The sequence below is a fragment of the Rhinatrema bivittatum genome, chromosome 12 (genome assembly GCF_901001135.1).
Source record: "Rhinatrema bivittatum chromosome 12, aRhiBiv1.1, whole genome shotgun sequence".
NCBI classification, from domain to species: Eukaryota; Metazoa; Chordata; class Amphibia; order Gymnophiona; family Rhinatrematidae; genus Rhinatrema; species Rhinatrema bivittatum.
The window spans coordinates 25,544,062-25,560,021 of record NC_042626.1 but is presented as its reverse complement, the minus strand read 5'-3'; the positions used below and the strand labels follow the sequence as shown (position 1 = coordinate 25,560,021).

The window sequence follows — 15,960 nt, the reverse complement described above, 5'->3', positions numbered from 1 at the left end:
CATGGATTTACACAAGGGAAGTCTTGCCTCACCAATCTACTACATTTTTTTGAATGAGTTAATAAAAATATGTGGATAAGGGTGAGCTGGTGGATGTATTGTATCTGGAATTTCAGAAGGCGTTTGACAAAGTCCTCCATGAGAGACTCCTGAGAAAATGTAAAATTCATGGGTTAGGAGGCAATGGTCTATTGTGGATTGCAAACTGGTTAAAAGATTTGTCTGTTTTCTCAGTGGAGACAGGTAAACGGTGGAGTGTCACAGGGTTCTGTACTGGGAGCGGTGATTGTTAATATATTTATAAATGATCTGGAAAAGGAAACAACAAGTGAAGTGATTAAATTTGCAGATGATACAAAGTTATTCTGAGTTGTTAAATCACAAGAATGTTATAATTGTGGTCTAAAGAGATTGAAACGAGGGGAAAGCAGCAGTCAAATTCTGTTGCTGCTCCTTGTGAAACCTCTGCCGGTTTTCTTGGACCTTAGTCTAGCACTTCATTCATTCATCCACCCCACCAGCCCATTCATCCCCATTCATCCACCAGCCCATTCATCCCCATTCATCCACCAGCCCATTCATCCCCATTCATCCACCCCACCAGCACACCACCCCACCAGCCCATTCATCCACCCCACCAGCCCATACCCCTCCCCGTCCTTGACTGCATTTAGCTCTTGACATCCTCTTGACACAGATCCTTTATTGCATACTATGTAAATATTCACTGTAAATGCGTTTTACTATGTAAATATTCCTGTCCCTTTTCTCTTTTTTCCTCCTATCCCAGTTGGTAATTTCCTTGTTCATTGTAACTATTATTTTCTGCACCAGTTCATTTACCATAGTTCTATGTTTATTACACGACTTGTTAAATGTAAACCGACTTGATGCAACCTTTGGTCGTGAAAGCCGGTATAGAAATTAATAAATAAATAAAATAAATAAATACATTCTGAACTAGGGATGTGAATCGTTTTTTGACGATTTAAAATATCGTCCGATATATTTTAAATCGTCAAAAATCGTTAGGGCCACGATACAATACCAATTCCCCCGATTTATCGTCAAAAAATCGTAAATCGGGGGAAGGGGGAGGGCAGGAAAACCGGCACACTAAAACACCCTAAAACCCACCCCCGACCCTTTAAATTAAATCCCCCACCCTCCCGAACCCCCCCCCAAATGCCTTAAATTACCTGGGGGTCCAGCGGCACACTAAAACACGGCACACTAAAACCCCCTAAAACCCACCCCCGACCCCTTAAATTAAATCCCCACCCTCCCGAACCCCCCCCAAATGCCTTAAATTACCTGGTGGTCCGTAGCCTTAAATTACCTCCGTAGCGGCGGTCTGTAGCTAAATCGGGGGAAGGGGGAGAGCAGGAAAACCGGCACACTAAATCGTGTAGTCTTCAGCCGGCGCCATTTTGCAAAATGGCGGCGGCCATAGACCAAAACGATTCGACGCAGGAGGTCGTTCCGGACCCCCGCTGGACTTTTGGCAAGTCTTGTGGGGGTCAGGAGGCCCCCCCAAGCTGGCCAAAAGTTCCTGGGGGTCCAGCGGGGGTCCGGGAGCGATTTCCTGCCGCAAATCGTTTTCCGTACGGAAAATGGCGCCAGCAGGAGATCGACTGCAGGAGGTCGTTCAGCGGGGGTCCGGAACAACCCCCAGGAACTTTTGGCCAGCTTGGGGGGGCCTCCTGACCCCCACAAGACTTGCCAAAAGTCCAGCGGGGGTCCGGAATGACCTCCTGCGTCGAATCGTTTTGGTCTATGGCCGCCACCATTTTGCGGCGGCCATTTTGCAAAATGGCGCCGGCTGAAGACTACACGATTTAGTGTGCCGCTTTTCCTGCTCTCCCCCTTCCCCCGATTTAGCTACGGACCGCCGCTACGGAGGTAATTTAAGGCTACGGACCCCCAGGTAATTTAAGGCATTTGGGGGGGGGTTCGGGAGGGTGGGGGATTTAATTTAAAGGGTCGGGGTGGGTTTTAGTGTGCCGGGTTTTAGTGTGCCGTGTTTTAGTGTGCCGCTGGACCCCCAGGTAATTTAAGGCATTTGGGGGGGGGGGGTTCGGGAGGGTGGGGGATTTAATTTAAAGGGTCGGGGGTGGGTTTTAGGGGGTTTTAGTGTGCCGGCTCACGATTTTAACGATTTTCACGATACTTTACACACCCAAACGGCAACAATACGATTCCCTCCCCCTCCCAGCCGAAATCGATTGTTAAGACGATCGAGGACACGATTCACATCTCTATTCTGAAACCCTCCACCAGTTAACCCAGACCACGCTTAACAAAAACCTGCAGACAGCAGATAAATCCAACTTCAGTAATGCCTGTCAATTCTGATAGTGGACTATAAAATCATGAGAGGATTAGAATGGATAAACATTCAGATAATAAAAGGACTAGGGGGCCCTTCTTGAAGTTAGAAAATAGCACATTTAAAACAAATCGGAGAGATGTTGTTTTTTTTCACACATTGCACAGTTAGGCTCTGGAATTCATTTCCAGAGATGTGGTTAAGGCTGATAGCAAGGCTGGGTTTAAAAAAAAAGATTGGACAAGTTCTGGAGGAGAAGTCCATGAACTGCTATTAACCAAATAGACTCCAAAGTAAATTTTAAAAGCTGGGTGTGTTGCAAAATTGGGAGATAGACACACATATACGAAATGTGTGTGTCTACCCCATTTTAAAAGCTGTCCACAGGCGCGCGCAAGTCCTGATGTCCGAATATCACGCATAGGTAAAAAAAAAGGGGCAGAAAGGGGATGTGATGTGGGCGGGGTTTGGGTGTTCCGGGGCAGGGCCAAGAGATGTGTGAGCAAGTACTGATGAGCCTGAGCGTGTGCCCAAATATATTTGAGAGCAAATTTACTTCTGCTATGGAGGAGGTGCAAGTCTCAATAAAACTATTTCCAGGCATCTATGAAATGTTTTAAGGGTTTGGGTTAACTCAGGGGAATATAGGTTAATGAAGCAGGGGGATCTGGAGAACCTGGTTCTAGACTGGGCAAACAGGTGGATGAACTGGTGACGCTGGTCATGGCATAGATTCACGATTGTTATAAAATTCCCTCCCTTGCATGGTTCAAACATGACATTGCGCACATTGCAACTTGTAAAATTAGGTGCATGTATAAGTGCGCCGAGGCTATTTTATAATTTGCGTGCACAAGGTATTAAATTGCCCCGTATATGGCTGCATGCCCACACACTTGCACATATGTGCAACCGCGCGCCCATTTGAAAGTTACCGTCTCTGGGAATAGCCACTATTTATTACTGGTTTCAGTAGCATGGGATCTATTTAATGTTGGGGTACTTGCCAGGTACTTGTAGCCTGGATTGGAAACAGGATGCTGTCCTTGATGGACCCTTAGTCTGACCAATTATGGCAACTTCTTATGTTCTTCCTCTTAGCAGGTGTAATATTACATGAATAAGTTAGATAATTTATATGTGAATATCTCTTTTATAAAATAGCAACTTCTGTGCGCACCTCTTAACCCCACTCCAGAATCCCCCTAGACCGCCCCTCTTTTGTGCCAGTACATGTGTGTGCAAAACCAAAAATACACACGAATGCATGCTAGTAACATGCGTGCATGCTAATTTTCTGTGCGCAACCCTTTCGAAAATTTACTCATTAGATTATAAATCACTGTCTGGTATAGAGTTCCTTGTGGAACTCTATACCAGACAGTATCCGAATGACATCTAATCGAAATGAATTCAAAAAGATGGTTAAAACCTTTCTATTTAATGAAGCATACAATCTCAGTACCACCATTTAAATGTTTACTCTGAATTATCCATATCTGCTTGATACTTGCAAAGAAAGAATTATTTTGTTTTATTGTGTCTTATGTTCAAATTGTTTTATTGTGTATGTAAATTGCAAACCGCCTAGACGGACACGTAAGTGACCCCATGTGCGGTATATAAAAAACTTTTAAATAAATAAATAAATAAAAATCTGGGACAGGAAATACCTACAGAACCTAAATGCAACTCACCTTCAGCTACCAATGAAAAGGTGCGAGCTAAATAAAACATTTCTTTACAAATGGAAAACAGTCTAAATTTACAAGTGGATCTTATAAAATAATTAACAAGGGGCATTAATTTAATCTGTGATTATTTCTGGATATGTACTCTTTTTCATGACCTCATGAGTCTGCGCCACACTTTTTTTCTTTTTTTGACTATGAGAAGATTTTGCTGTATTTATAGGGTTCCCTCCATCTGCACCTGCTGGAGATGGGGTTATTGCTGTGATTCGGGGGGGGGGGGGGGGGGGGGGGGGGGGGGGGGGGAGGGTCAGGGAGACACAATCTTGATGTTTCCATGTATGCACTTATTCTTCGGATAACTGAGCTTAAAATATTTTTATCCTAGATTTTATGTGGTGGGCTTGAGGTTTTTTTTCTTTTGTAATCTGTATATAATTGATTTTTTTTTTTTTTTAGAGCTCAAAAATCCAGCACCAGAAATTATCTAAGTAGGTTACCTTCTCCTACCCTGACTTCAAGTGTAACTATTGCAATCCAAAAATGGGTTCACCTCTCTAGAGGATGCCACTCTTAGTGCGAGTCATGAGCTTCCATGCATCTGGCCTTATTTATTAATGGCAGACCTCTTCCCCATAAAGATTTCTCTAGCTGGCCTCAGCTCAGTAGCCAGAGATATGCTTCCTATGCGCACTACAGGAAAACTCACGAGGAAGGCACACTCATGCTTGACCCTTTCACTTCTGCTTGACTTGGAGGTAGAGTGTTTCATGGATATTTTTTTTCCGTAAACTGAAAAAACAAAAGTCCATTGGAAAAATGTTGATTACTAAGAGCTTCCAGATGGTAAAACATCTGTGCACCAAAGGAGAGGATGGGAATTAGAATGAAAGAAGGTAAAAGTGAGATCTGAAAAGTAGATTGCAGGGTGGGAGAAGAAACTTCTTTCACTGTTGAAGAGCCGACAATAAGTTTATTCCTAGCTCAAACCTTTCTTTACACTTTAAAAAGCTTTCACAGCCCAGCTGGAAATTATTTTCAGATTTTAGCTGGAGGCCCGAATTTTACTGGTGATTTTCTGAGCTTACAAAGAAATTTAGATTGATTCTTAAGTGTAGACCTGCTGGTGTTTTCAACAAAAAGCAGCATTTATTATCTATCCATTTACTTACATTTATGAATCGCTCCTATGAAACCACCAGAAGTGAATGCACAACACGTGAAGGAGATTCTAAATAGTGTTGATTTATGCTATTTGTTGATTTTATTTTTATCTGTCTTGAATGACGTGCTGAAAATAGGCAGAATATAGGAACTAAAAGTGCAAAACACATCCTGTTCCTTGCTCCACCTCACCCCCTCTGGATTAGTTCCTCTGGCAGCTTTTTCAAAAGCAAGCAATGACTAGAAAGTTAAGAACTGCACATAGCCATAGAGAGTGCCCAAGAATGAAAATGTGACATTGCGATCACCAGACACAGGACACTTACTGGCACAAGGGGAAACGTCAACATAGGGAAATGATCGAGGAATTTCTATGCCAATATTGGACCTGTAACAGAAAAGCAAACTTGTTGAATCAGCTGTTTCTATAATGCACTTTAACCAAAGTCCTTTAAAACAAGAAACATGTTCCGATTAAGCCTCTGTTTTGTGTGTGCACTCTAAAAATTGCCTTTATTCTCAAAAATGCAATCTGTATTCTTGTCAGGATGATCAATATACAACGTAGGCATGAGAGAACTGTTTCAAGTTAAATCCATGCTTATCCCCCATGCTTGACCCAGAGCGAATTCAAGTATTTAAAGATTCACCCAGTCCTCAAATGCATTGAATACTGACATACTTCTGAACCTATTGGAGTAAATCTGAATTTTAAAAGATAAAACAGCTCATATTCCAAATGGATCAAAGCTGAGCCACACTGAGCAAATCTGAGGCCTAGTTTTGAAGATCCAGCCTTGAATTTGACATCCATGATCTTAAGTCACCATTTTAATCCCAAAGTATTGTTAATTTCATGTTTTCATGTGTCAAATTTTACTTGGCTCTTCAGTAAAAGTGATTTTTTTTTGTCACCCCTACCTATGGATGAATTTTTATTTGAGACCGTATAGCAATAGTTGCAACAAAGGCTCCCAACAATAGCTGACAGAACCAGAAACATAAAATCAAAGACACACTCATGGCACAAAATCCAGATAAATCTAAACCTGGTAGCAACCACCATAATTTGATCCACAATAGCTATCCAGAGCAAAGAGAATACCCACTTACTTTCTCCTGATGTTGTTTCACGTGGCAATGCTTTTTTTGGAAGGGTCTGCCCATTGGATTAAATAAAGGTGATTTTATCATAGCACCACTCCTTCTAGCTTGACTTTGTGTCACAAGAGAACACACGTCACTTCCATGTGAATTACCTGGTTATGAGGCTTTTCTCCAAGGCATTGAGGTAGGAGTGGTCTCTATTGTGAGATTGCATGTTGATTAAAGCACTACAAGGTAGGCCTGGAGGCTTAACACAGTAAAAATAATCTCCATCCCTAGACTCTAGGTATTCACACAGCTCTTGATCCGTGCTCAGGTAGAAATTGCATTGGGTGGTGACTTTGGACTTTCCATTGTCAAATGTGGCAGTAAAATCAATATTGTCATACCCTTCATTCCTTGCCTTCCACAGTGCTGACACTCCTTCACTGGGGTGGTTCAGCAGTAAGGAAAACTGTACCCTACCCTCCCAAAATAAAATGAAATGCACAAGGTAAGACCCATTGCTCAGGTCTTCAATCCTCCCAGAAGCTGCTGCCTTAAGCTCTGCTGAGTAGATCCTGGCTCTCAAGAAATCTCCTCCATATTTCTTTCTGTTGCCCAAGTGATCATACATATCAAGCTGGACAATTAAGGGATCTCCAGTGCAGAACTTGTCCTTGGGATTTAGTAGAGTGGCTCTGCTCTTTTTGGCACTCGTGGTGTTATCCATGTGGGTGAAAGTGACTTTGGGGACCATCTGGTCTATTCTGTTAAAGATTGCATTGACTTGCTCATCTGTTTCGGTCAGTCTGAATTGTGGGATAATTGGAGAAGTTTCTTTCTTTTGTCCCTGCTCAGTCTTGTTTACAAGCAAGTTCCAAACACTGAGATGACCCTATGAAGAACAAAAGTCTTGTTAATGCAGGTACTATGTTGCTGAAAAAAAAAAATATATATTTTTTTTTAGAAGGAGAAATGTGCCTGCAAGTTGGTCAGTTTTCAGATTCCACCATCTTTTCCTAATGAGAAGAGGACTCAGCTAATCATCTTAAAGATCCTACAGGATATTTCTAATGAGAGAGGTATGCTGGAAAACTCAGCAAACATTATTTTTTAAAAGCTATGGTGTTTACTTTGTTATCATATAGTTTTTTTCCTTTAGTGACTAATAAGTGCATTAACCCAGTAAAGACTGCAGTACCTCTGTCATGTAATATTTTATGAGACCATTGACTAAAGTGTTTGAGGAACTGAATGTTGTCGGCCATATATATGCTGATGGTTGTCAGTTCTTGATTTCAGTTATTGGCGATATTAATGGGGCTGTGGTTTTTCTGTATACCTGCTGAGCTGCCCTAGCTTGGTGGTGACAAAGTAATCTGATGCTTTTTTAATATTATTATTATTATTTGTAGACATTTTATATTCCATCTTTTTCTAATGGCCTGAAGGAAGATTACAATCCGTTTAATAACAGATATATTGCAATTAAAACTAGACAAGGATTTTTATAGTAGATTATGACAGTGAGATCTCAATTGCTAGAAGACCGAGCTTTTAAGATTTCCTCTAAAGTTAAAAGTATGGGGATTGTCTTGGACTGTAGTTTCTCTATGGAGCCTTGTAGGACAGGTGGTACAGAAGACTTATTTTCCACTTAAAATAACTTGCCAGCTCCATCCTCTTCTTGATTTTCAAGCATTAAAGCATTAATGTGGTGTATGCATTAGTCATTTCAGTACTGGATTATTGCATGTTCTTCATGTGGGTTTACCAGCAAAACTTACCCACAGACTACAGTTGATACAGAATGTAACAGTATGATTGATCCTTGGGAGTCCAGGTTTGATACACTTCTATTGTATCATCTACATTGACTGCCAATTGTTGAAAGGGCAACGATAAATTGCTGACTATTATTTTTTTGATCAATGAGGAGTAATGACCCTAAATGTATTTGAGAAAATTGGCCTGGTATCCATCAGGCTGTGCGTTGAGGTCTTCACAAGGCTATTTATCTACAACCACTACCCAACATTTGCACATGTTCCAAAGAAGATCACAATGGTTTACAAAATTGATATTCATATTCATAGTCAATTATCATATATTGTGTGTCAACATTCACTTTCTTGTTCTATGTAATGGTGAATATTCTGGTTATTAATCATATATAATCTCAGATATCACAATAGCTGATATATAATCAAGTTCATATTTATACATTTTCTTGGTTGACATAATATTAAAAACAAGATCTAATTCAACCCGGCATAATAGTAAATACAAGCTCTAATTCTACTCATAATACACTTTAAATCAAATGTCATCCAGCTCGTGCCTTTTCAATTTTATAATTTTTTGCCAGTTATCAATTACGTCTGAAGTAAATTATCTAAGGTTTGTCAAGCAGATTAAGGTCTGACTATTCCCTGAGGTGCTGAGTCATTCTGGTTGCTCTTTTTGGCAGAGATTTCTTTTTTATGTTTTATGATGTTTTATGAAGTTTGAATGTTTTATTTTATGACTGTGGATGTTCATTTGTAAACCATTTTTATTTTTTATTGGTTATACAATACCTACGTTTGCTAAATAAATAAATAAACAAATAGATAAATAATAAATAAATAAATAAATAAATAGATAAAACGTAGCCCCTGTGATGGTTCTACCTGAGATAGTGGTATCAAAGGCCATATCTCAAATTACAGTTTCAGGTGGTAAACTCTCCATGCTGTTAAAGTGTTTTAAACTTCTGGGATTCATTAGTAGGGGGAAAAATTACTTTCAAGGCCCTTTGCATTGCAAATATTTAATTCTATGTTCACTGTTATTGTATGCAGCATGGATGAGTGCTCAGGCTACTTTGCAGTAAAAAGCATACTGAAGCTGTCTTTAGTTTCCAGCATTACATTTGCTGTTATAGTGTGAAATGATGAAAATGTTTATAACAGTTTAGTTCATTCATTGATGGTTCAAATGCTTTAAATACATTTGTGAATTCTCACAGTGTTTCTTAAGCTTAAGATATTAAAGCCAATTGAATCAGTCTTAATCTGATGTTTCTCCCATCCCATTGGCAAAGGGCAAGTTAATGCTTCTCTCCCAATGTTGGTGAAGTATTATTGGTGAAATCCATTTTCACAGTCATTTATCTCCTACCTCTCCATGTAGTTTTTTCCTCTGTACGCCTTAGTTTTCTCACAGTACCTTAATGGCACCAAGTAGGGATGTGCAGAGCAAAAGTTTATGTTCATAAGTCCATAAGTCGAAAGGGGGGGTCAATTTCGGTCAATATGGACATATGGAGAATTCCATAAGTTGAGTCTATGTCCATACGTGCAAATAAAAATTTAAACCCCTCACCCTCCTTAATCCCCCCCCAAGACTTACCAAAACTCCCTGGTGGTACAGCAGGGAGTCAGGACGCCATTTCTGAACTCCTTTGCGAGGAGCACGTGACGTCGGCGTCACGTCGGAGTGACGCGGCGTCACGTGATTCCCCGCGCGATCGCTCCGGGACCCTCGTTGCACCCAAAAGGAACTTTTGGCCAGCTTGGGGGGGGTCAGGAGGCCGGCCAATGGCACTGATTGCCCCTGTCACATGGTAAGGGCAAAGGGCCATTGGCACCATTTTGATAAGTGGCAGCCACGGCCCGAGAGGGGGAGATCGCTCCCGGGACCCCGCTGGACAACCAGGGACTTTAGGCAAGTTTTGGGGGGGTTGGGAGGGTAGGAGATTGTAATTAATTAAATCTGAAGGGTTGGGGGGGGTTTGGGTTTGGTATTTTTTTTTATGTGCCCTTTCTTCCTCCCCCCCCCCCCCCCCGAAAAAGATAAGAAAACCACACCAAATTCCGTCTATATTTTCTATTTTGTCGCAAATGAATGCACATCCCTACATTATATAGTGTGCATTTACAGGCTGGGTGTTGAAAGCAATGAACATGGAGTGTCAAGGAGGCAACAGTATACTTTATGTGCAGGGAGTGAATTTAGGAGTCCAAGGGTATGTGACCAAATATAAAAAAATGAACTTTCACCAGGTTGGTCATTGGTTTATATATTTGTAATTGCATTTAAACGCACCTATTCCTTAAGTAATTTTGCTTACTTATGCTCCAGATTAATTGAATTGGGGCCTTCCTTTTCCTTATAACTGGCAATGTATAAAGAATTTTCCTTTAAATTGTTTGTCTTGCGTACTGATCAATTTGATCAATTATATACATAAATTGCCTTGTAATTGACATGTTTATTTGCTGTCAATATCTTTTTAAACTGCATAAATAAAAATTAAAAAAAAAAAAGAAGGCATGGTGTGTGTAGCACTCTATTGTCACCTGTGTACATTATTAGAGACACTGAATATGAAGCTGCTTAGAAATGTGTCTAATCTGATAATGGTAGTACATGGAATGTGATCTTTGCTCAAATATGATATTTCCAAGCATGCCGTGTTTTCAGCCCATACCTTTTGTGCATGGAAGAATGCCATCTGACGTGTCATATGAAAGGTCACTGTACAGCACATGAACTCCCTGCCTAAGAAGCAGCAGCAAAAGACCATGGCGTGCTATGCAGAATTTCTCAGGACAAAACCCTTACACTGCATGTACTGCCTGTATCAGTTTATTAACATCAGCTTGCTATCTCACCATAAAATGCTATGCAAATTGCCTATAACAATTTACACACATCACAACATTTATTTTTATTTTATTTATTTTTATTTATTTATTTTGTTCTCTTGTATTTATAGAGAACTCCTTATTTACATTGTACACTTGTATATAATTATTCTCCTCTATCTCTTTTATTTCTTATAATCCCAGTTCATGATCCCTTGTTAATTGTAACTGCTTCTCTTCTCCACGTTTAGTTATGTTTTTGGTTATATTTCTGCACCCCTGTTTTCTGTAAACCGACATGATGAGAACGAGTTCTTGAATGCCGGTATAAAAAAACCTTAAATAAAAAATAAATAAATAAACAACATTGTACACATGCCTTCTTATTTACATTTTGATGTTGTGTCTTGCACTTGTTTAATACCCTTAATGGAAATTAGTGCACACTCTGAGCTGAAGCCTCAAGAATAGGCCTGACCATTGTATCAGTACTATATGAAGCACTATGACACAGTCGATCTGCATATGCCCTACAAGGGAGTTGCTAGTGTTGTGGACCTGGCAAACATGCATACAATGGGTGACACAACAGGTACTCCCCTTGCTTTGGGAATGTGTATGGTAGGTAGGGATGTGCATCGGGTGCCCGATCGTTTTCGCTTTCAGGTTTTCCCGTGGATCTGCATTTTTGTTTCATGAAAAATCATTTTTTGGCTTAGTGCGCACTAATGGGGGTTAGCGCGCGCTAACAAAAATAACAAAAAGTAACAAAAATCAACGTTGTTTTGTTAGCGCGCGCTAACCCAAAAAAACGATTTTTGAAAGAAAATTTGGGGGAAATGCGATCGTTTATCGATTTTACCGATATATGACGAATTAAGAAATATTGTCGTCATAAAAATGATTCACATCCCTAATGGTAGGTGTAAGGGAATCCTTACCAGAAAGGTACTATACACACACACAAGGCAGGCCTGTACAGGCATGGGAGGCAGACTGCGTAGGTGTTCCTGATACACAGCTCCAGCAACACACCACTCCCTCTGCTACTCGCCACCTATGCAGATGCTGTTCCACACAGTACTGACGTACTCCTGCTGTGTACTTGTGGAACCGCACATGACCCTGTGTAAGAAGACTCACCCCAAGCACAGCTAACTGGAACACAATGTTGGTATAAAGTATTAGTTTACCTACAATGATTTGTAAATGAGGGGGCCCCTGGCTTTCTCGGAAAGTATGGTTAGAAAACTTGTTGCATGTCACTGAAAAGATGACGGATTTCATATGCCCTATAGAGAGTAGGTGTAAGGTTATTATGTGTGCCAAGTAAATAGGTGGGGGGTCCAAAAGGTGTTGTACTGTGGACAATGCAATGGCCATACTGCCTGATCTGACAGTGATACTAACATGGTACTCAGTGACAGCTTTTTCACAATGCATGTGTCAGGACTGAAGTCCAGAATGCCCATCCAGACACCCACACCCACAGTAAGGGAAAGGGGCACGTTTCTATGTACATGCAGTGTGTAAAGCTGCATGATGAAAATTAAGGGTGTGAATGATGTCTGTAGTGCAAGCAATACATACTCATAATTTACCATCACTCTCCAGGCATTTTGCGCAAAATGGCGCCGGCCGTAAACAGCACGATTCGACTGCAGGAGGTCGTTCCGGACCCCCGCTGGACTTTTGGCAAGTCTTGTGGGGGTCAGGAGGCCCCCCCAAGCTGGCCAAAAGTCCCTGGGGGTCCAGCGAGGGTCCGGGAGCGATCTCCTGCCACGAATCGTTTTTCCATATGGAAAAACCAAAGGTAGCACCGGCGCCATTTCTACAAGCACCGGAGGTCCGAGAGTAAAAGATCACACCAGGACCCTTCCTCTGGACCCCAGGTAATTTAAGGCATTTTGGGGGGGTTCGGGAGGGTGGGGGATTTATTTTAAAGGGTCGGGGTGGGTTTTAGGGTTGTTTTAGTGTGCCGGTTTTCCCGCCCTCCCCCTTCCCCTCCCCCTTCCCCCGATTTACGATTTTTTGACGATAGATCGGGGGAATTGTTATTGTATCGCAGCTCTAACGATTTTTGACGATTTAAAATATATCGGACGATATTTTAAATCGTCAAAAAACGATTCACATCCCTAATAACTACTTCATATGTCACCATGGCCACTGGCATACCTCTGCACCTGCAAGAACAGTACATTTACAGAGTGAGTTCTTTTCTAACAGAAAACAACTGGTCATATTTAGGACCATACTGACCCCAGTACACATGGTTTGCTGTCAGAGGGCCACGATCTACAAAGAGCTTCTACTACATCAAAGCAGTAAAAAAGGTAAGAGTGTAAAAAAGACTTAGACCCAGAATACCTGTAAACGTCTTATCTAAATGAGACCCAAGGGAGGAAGCACCAAAAGCTGTAGGCCCCGCACTCAATGAGTGACCAAGGCACACTGAGAACAACATAGCCCAAGTATCACGCTCACGGATGTTAGCAGGAGACACTACATGTTGCTGTCCCTTCACATTCACATGGTCCAGCCCCTAATTTCATGCCAAGCTTGTCGATAAGGCAAAAGATGCTCAGTGTCAGCTTACTGTAACTGGTTATCACTCATTGCCACTCCTTCCACCACAAACATAATGTTAGGTGCCCTGGCTGCGGACTCGTGCGCCCCGTCACCCTCACCTCGGGGGCCAGAAGGCTCGCTCCGGCCCCGTTCGTGGCTGGCCTCCAACGCCGACTGCAGCGGGCGCGGCCTGCTTCCGCCTTCCCCTTGCCTCCCAATGTCACCGCTGCTGTCCAGGCTCCTCTCAGGCGCCTGCATGTGCCATTTTCCCCCATTTGAAGGGTCAGCACTAAAGAAGTCCCCGTGTCCCAGAATTATGACGTCAGGCAAGGCAGGTGTAAATATCCTGCCTTGCTATCTCTCCCTCACCTCAGCAACAGATCCTGCTCCATTGAAAGTGCTAGTTGCTTCGTTCCTGCTCTGCTCCAGTTCCTGTTCCTGCTCCTCATCCTGTGCTCCTGTTCCCGCTCCAGTTCCGGCTCCTCTCTGCACCTTATTTCCACCCCTGCTTCCTTCCAGCTCCTCGTTCCTTTGGCTTGCTCTCCTGCTTTGGCTTGTCCCTGGATTTCACTTCGGCCGCTGCCTGCCCTGACCTCCTGCCTGTCTACCGTCTCTCTGTCTTGCCACCAGCCCCGACCACTGGTATGTCTGACATCGCTGCTGTCTTCTGCCTTCATTGACTCGTCTTCACCCGGAGATCCGCTCCTAAGTCCTGCTGGCCCCTGCACCCAAGGGCTCAACCTGCGGGCAATGTGGGTTGGTATAGGTGAAGGTCCAGTTGGGTCTCCGCTTCACCTGCATCTGCCTCCTGACGACGAGGGCCTATAGGGGCTCCCCTTATAGGTGGCACCAACTTTGTCTCGGCTCAGGGGTCCACGCTCCCATAACACATAAAATATATCAGCATTCTTGAAACACATCTGTGACTGGCATTTTTCACACGTACTTATTGGAAGATTGCCTAAAGTGCCCCAGATTGGTTTACTACTCAGTACTGTTTTGGCTAGCGTCAGTCTCGAGCAAGCACTTGAGGCTTGGCATACCAGGGCTCTCTAGGTGGAAGAGAAGTGAGGTGTGCCCTTGCGGTGGTGAAGACGGTCCAAGTCTCGGCCACTCCTCCGACCTACACGCCCCGGGATACCACAACACTATGGTGGTCTCTGAACAGTTCCCAGCACTTTCGGACCTGCCGCACGGAGCAGCAGAGGTGGCAGGCCGGACAGAGGTCAGGATGGCACAGGACTGAAGCGGTCAAAGCAAGGTCTTGGAACTTGGAGCAAGGCACAAGTGGAGTTCAGGATGAAGACAGGAACAAGAGGGATGAGCTGGACCCTCAGGCGCCCTAGCAGATGCGGGCTGGTTGCGGACCACACTGTTTCCTACACAGCCAGGGGGCTGGTCGCGGACCACGAGAAGAGTGGGAGAAGCTCGGAAAGTCGCTTAGCACAGGGTAGTGGAAACCCCTCGGATCCTCCAGAGTCGGAACTAGGCAAGGTAATGAGGAATCTGAAGACTCAGAACACAGGAGGAGACTCTTGGAGGCATGGGTCCCACATTTTGGCATCTGGACCAGACACATCAGGAACACTGGAACACACAGGAAGTCCAAGGAAGACATAGCCTTGGTGGACTAGCCCCTTGCCGAAGCAAGGACTGAGAGAAGAGCAAGTCCTTTTATAGGACAGGAAACAAGCAACTCCCACACCTGGCTGGCCCTATAACTGGAGAGAAGAGCTGCGAGCCGACCCCTAGGGAGAAGGGTGGGGCCCAAACCAGGAAGTCCAGGTGAAGACTAAAGCAGGCCTCAGGCAGACCCCAAGGACGTCGAAGGCCTCCCAGGCCACGGAGCAAAACCTGGGCAACCAGATCAGGCGAGGCCCTGGCTACGGAGCGGCCTCCAGAGAGAGGTGAGAGGCCTCCTGTAGCTCCAGCTATGGGAGGAATCGTAACAAGTACATGGCAGCTTCTCTGGATGCCAGCACCTTAAGAACCTCATCAAACATGATAACCACCTGACATTTGTGGTGGCAGTAGCCCTAGCGAATGAGAATGGAGTGGCTCTGAGGATGCTGGCTGACTCTAGGCTCAGATTGGCTACTGAGAAAGCCATATAGCCCGCACTGCATGGACTGTATAGGACCAGAGGACACAACGACAATCATAATAGTGCCAAACTGTTACAGCAGTTACTGAAGACTGTTCAGCTTTGCTGCTGTTCAGCTGTTCACAGACCTTCAGAGACGCATGTGGATGAGCTGCAGCAATAAAGTATGAAAGCCTGCAAATGTGTACCATTAGGTTGTAGCGGTACAAAATGGTTAGTGTTTTACACAGGAGTGCTGAGCCTATGTGCTTTGCAGGGCCTCACACATAACATATGCACTGTAAAATGTACTATGTGTAGCGTTACTTTCTACATTGTGGTTATGTTGAAGGAACAAACAGAAGTGCATATTGTTACAGCACATGATTAGCTGAGGCTCTG

At 43.3% G+C, this 15,960-nt stretch overlaps 1 protein-coding gene across 2 annotated transcripts in view; it reads right to left on the bottom strand.

Annotated features, from left to right (window-relative positions):
- The window catches only part of LOC115074128 (NXPE family member 1-like), an 82,408-nt gene that overhangs the window by 14,876 nt on the left and 51,572 nt on the right, over window positions 1–15,960 (bottom strand). For both annotated transcript variants that reach the window (XM_029573315.1, XM_029573316.1), the window contains exons 3-4: window positions 6,444–7,168; window positions 5,511–5,572 (exon numbers count right to left, since the gene is read on the bottom strand). In XM_029573315.1, coding sequence (XP_029429175.1) covers window positions 5,511–5,572; window positions 6,444–7,168 — 787 coding nt within the window. The remainder of the gene's footprint in view (window positions 1–5,510; window positions 5,573–6,443; window positions 7,169–15,960) is intronic.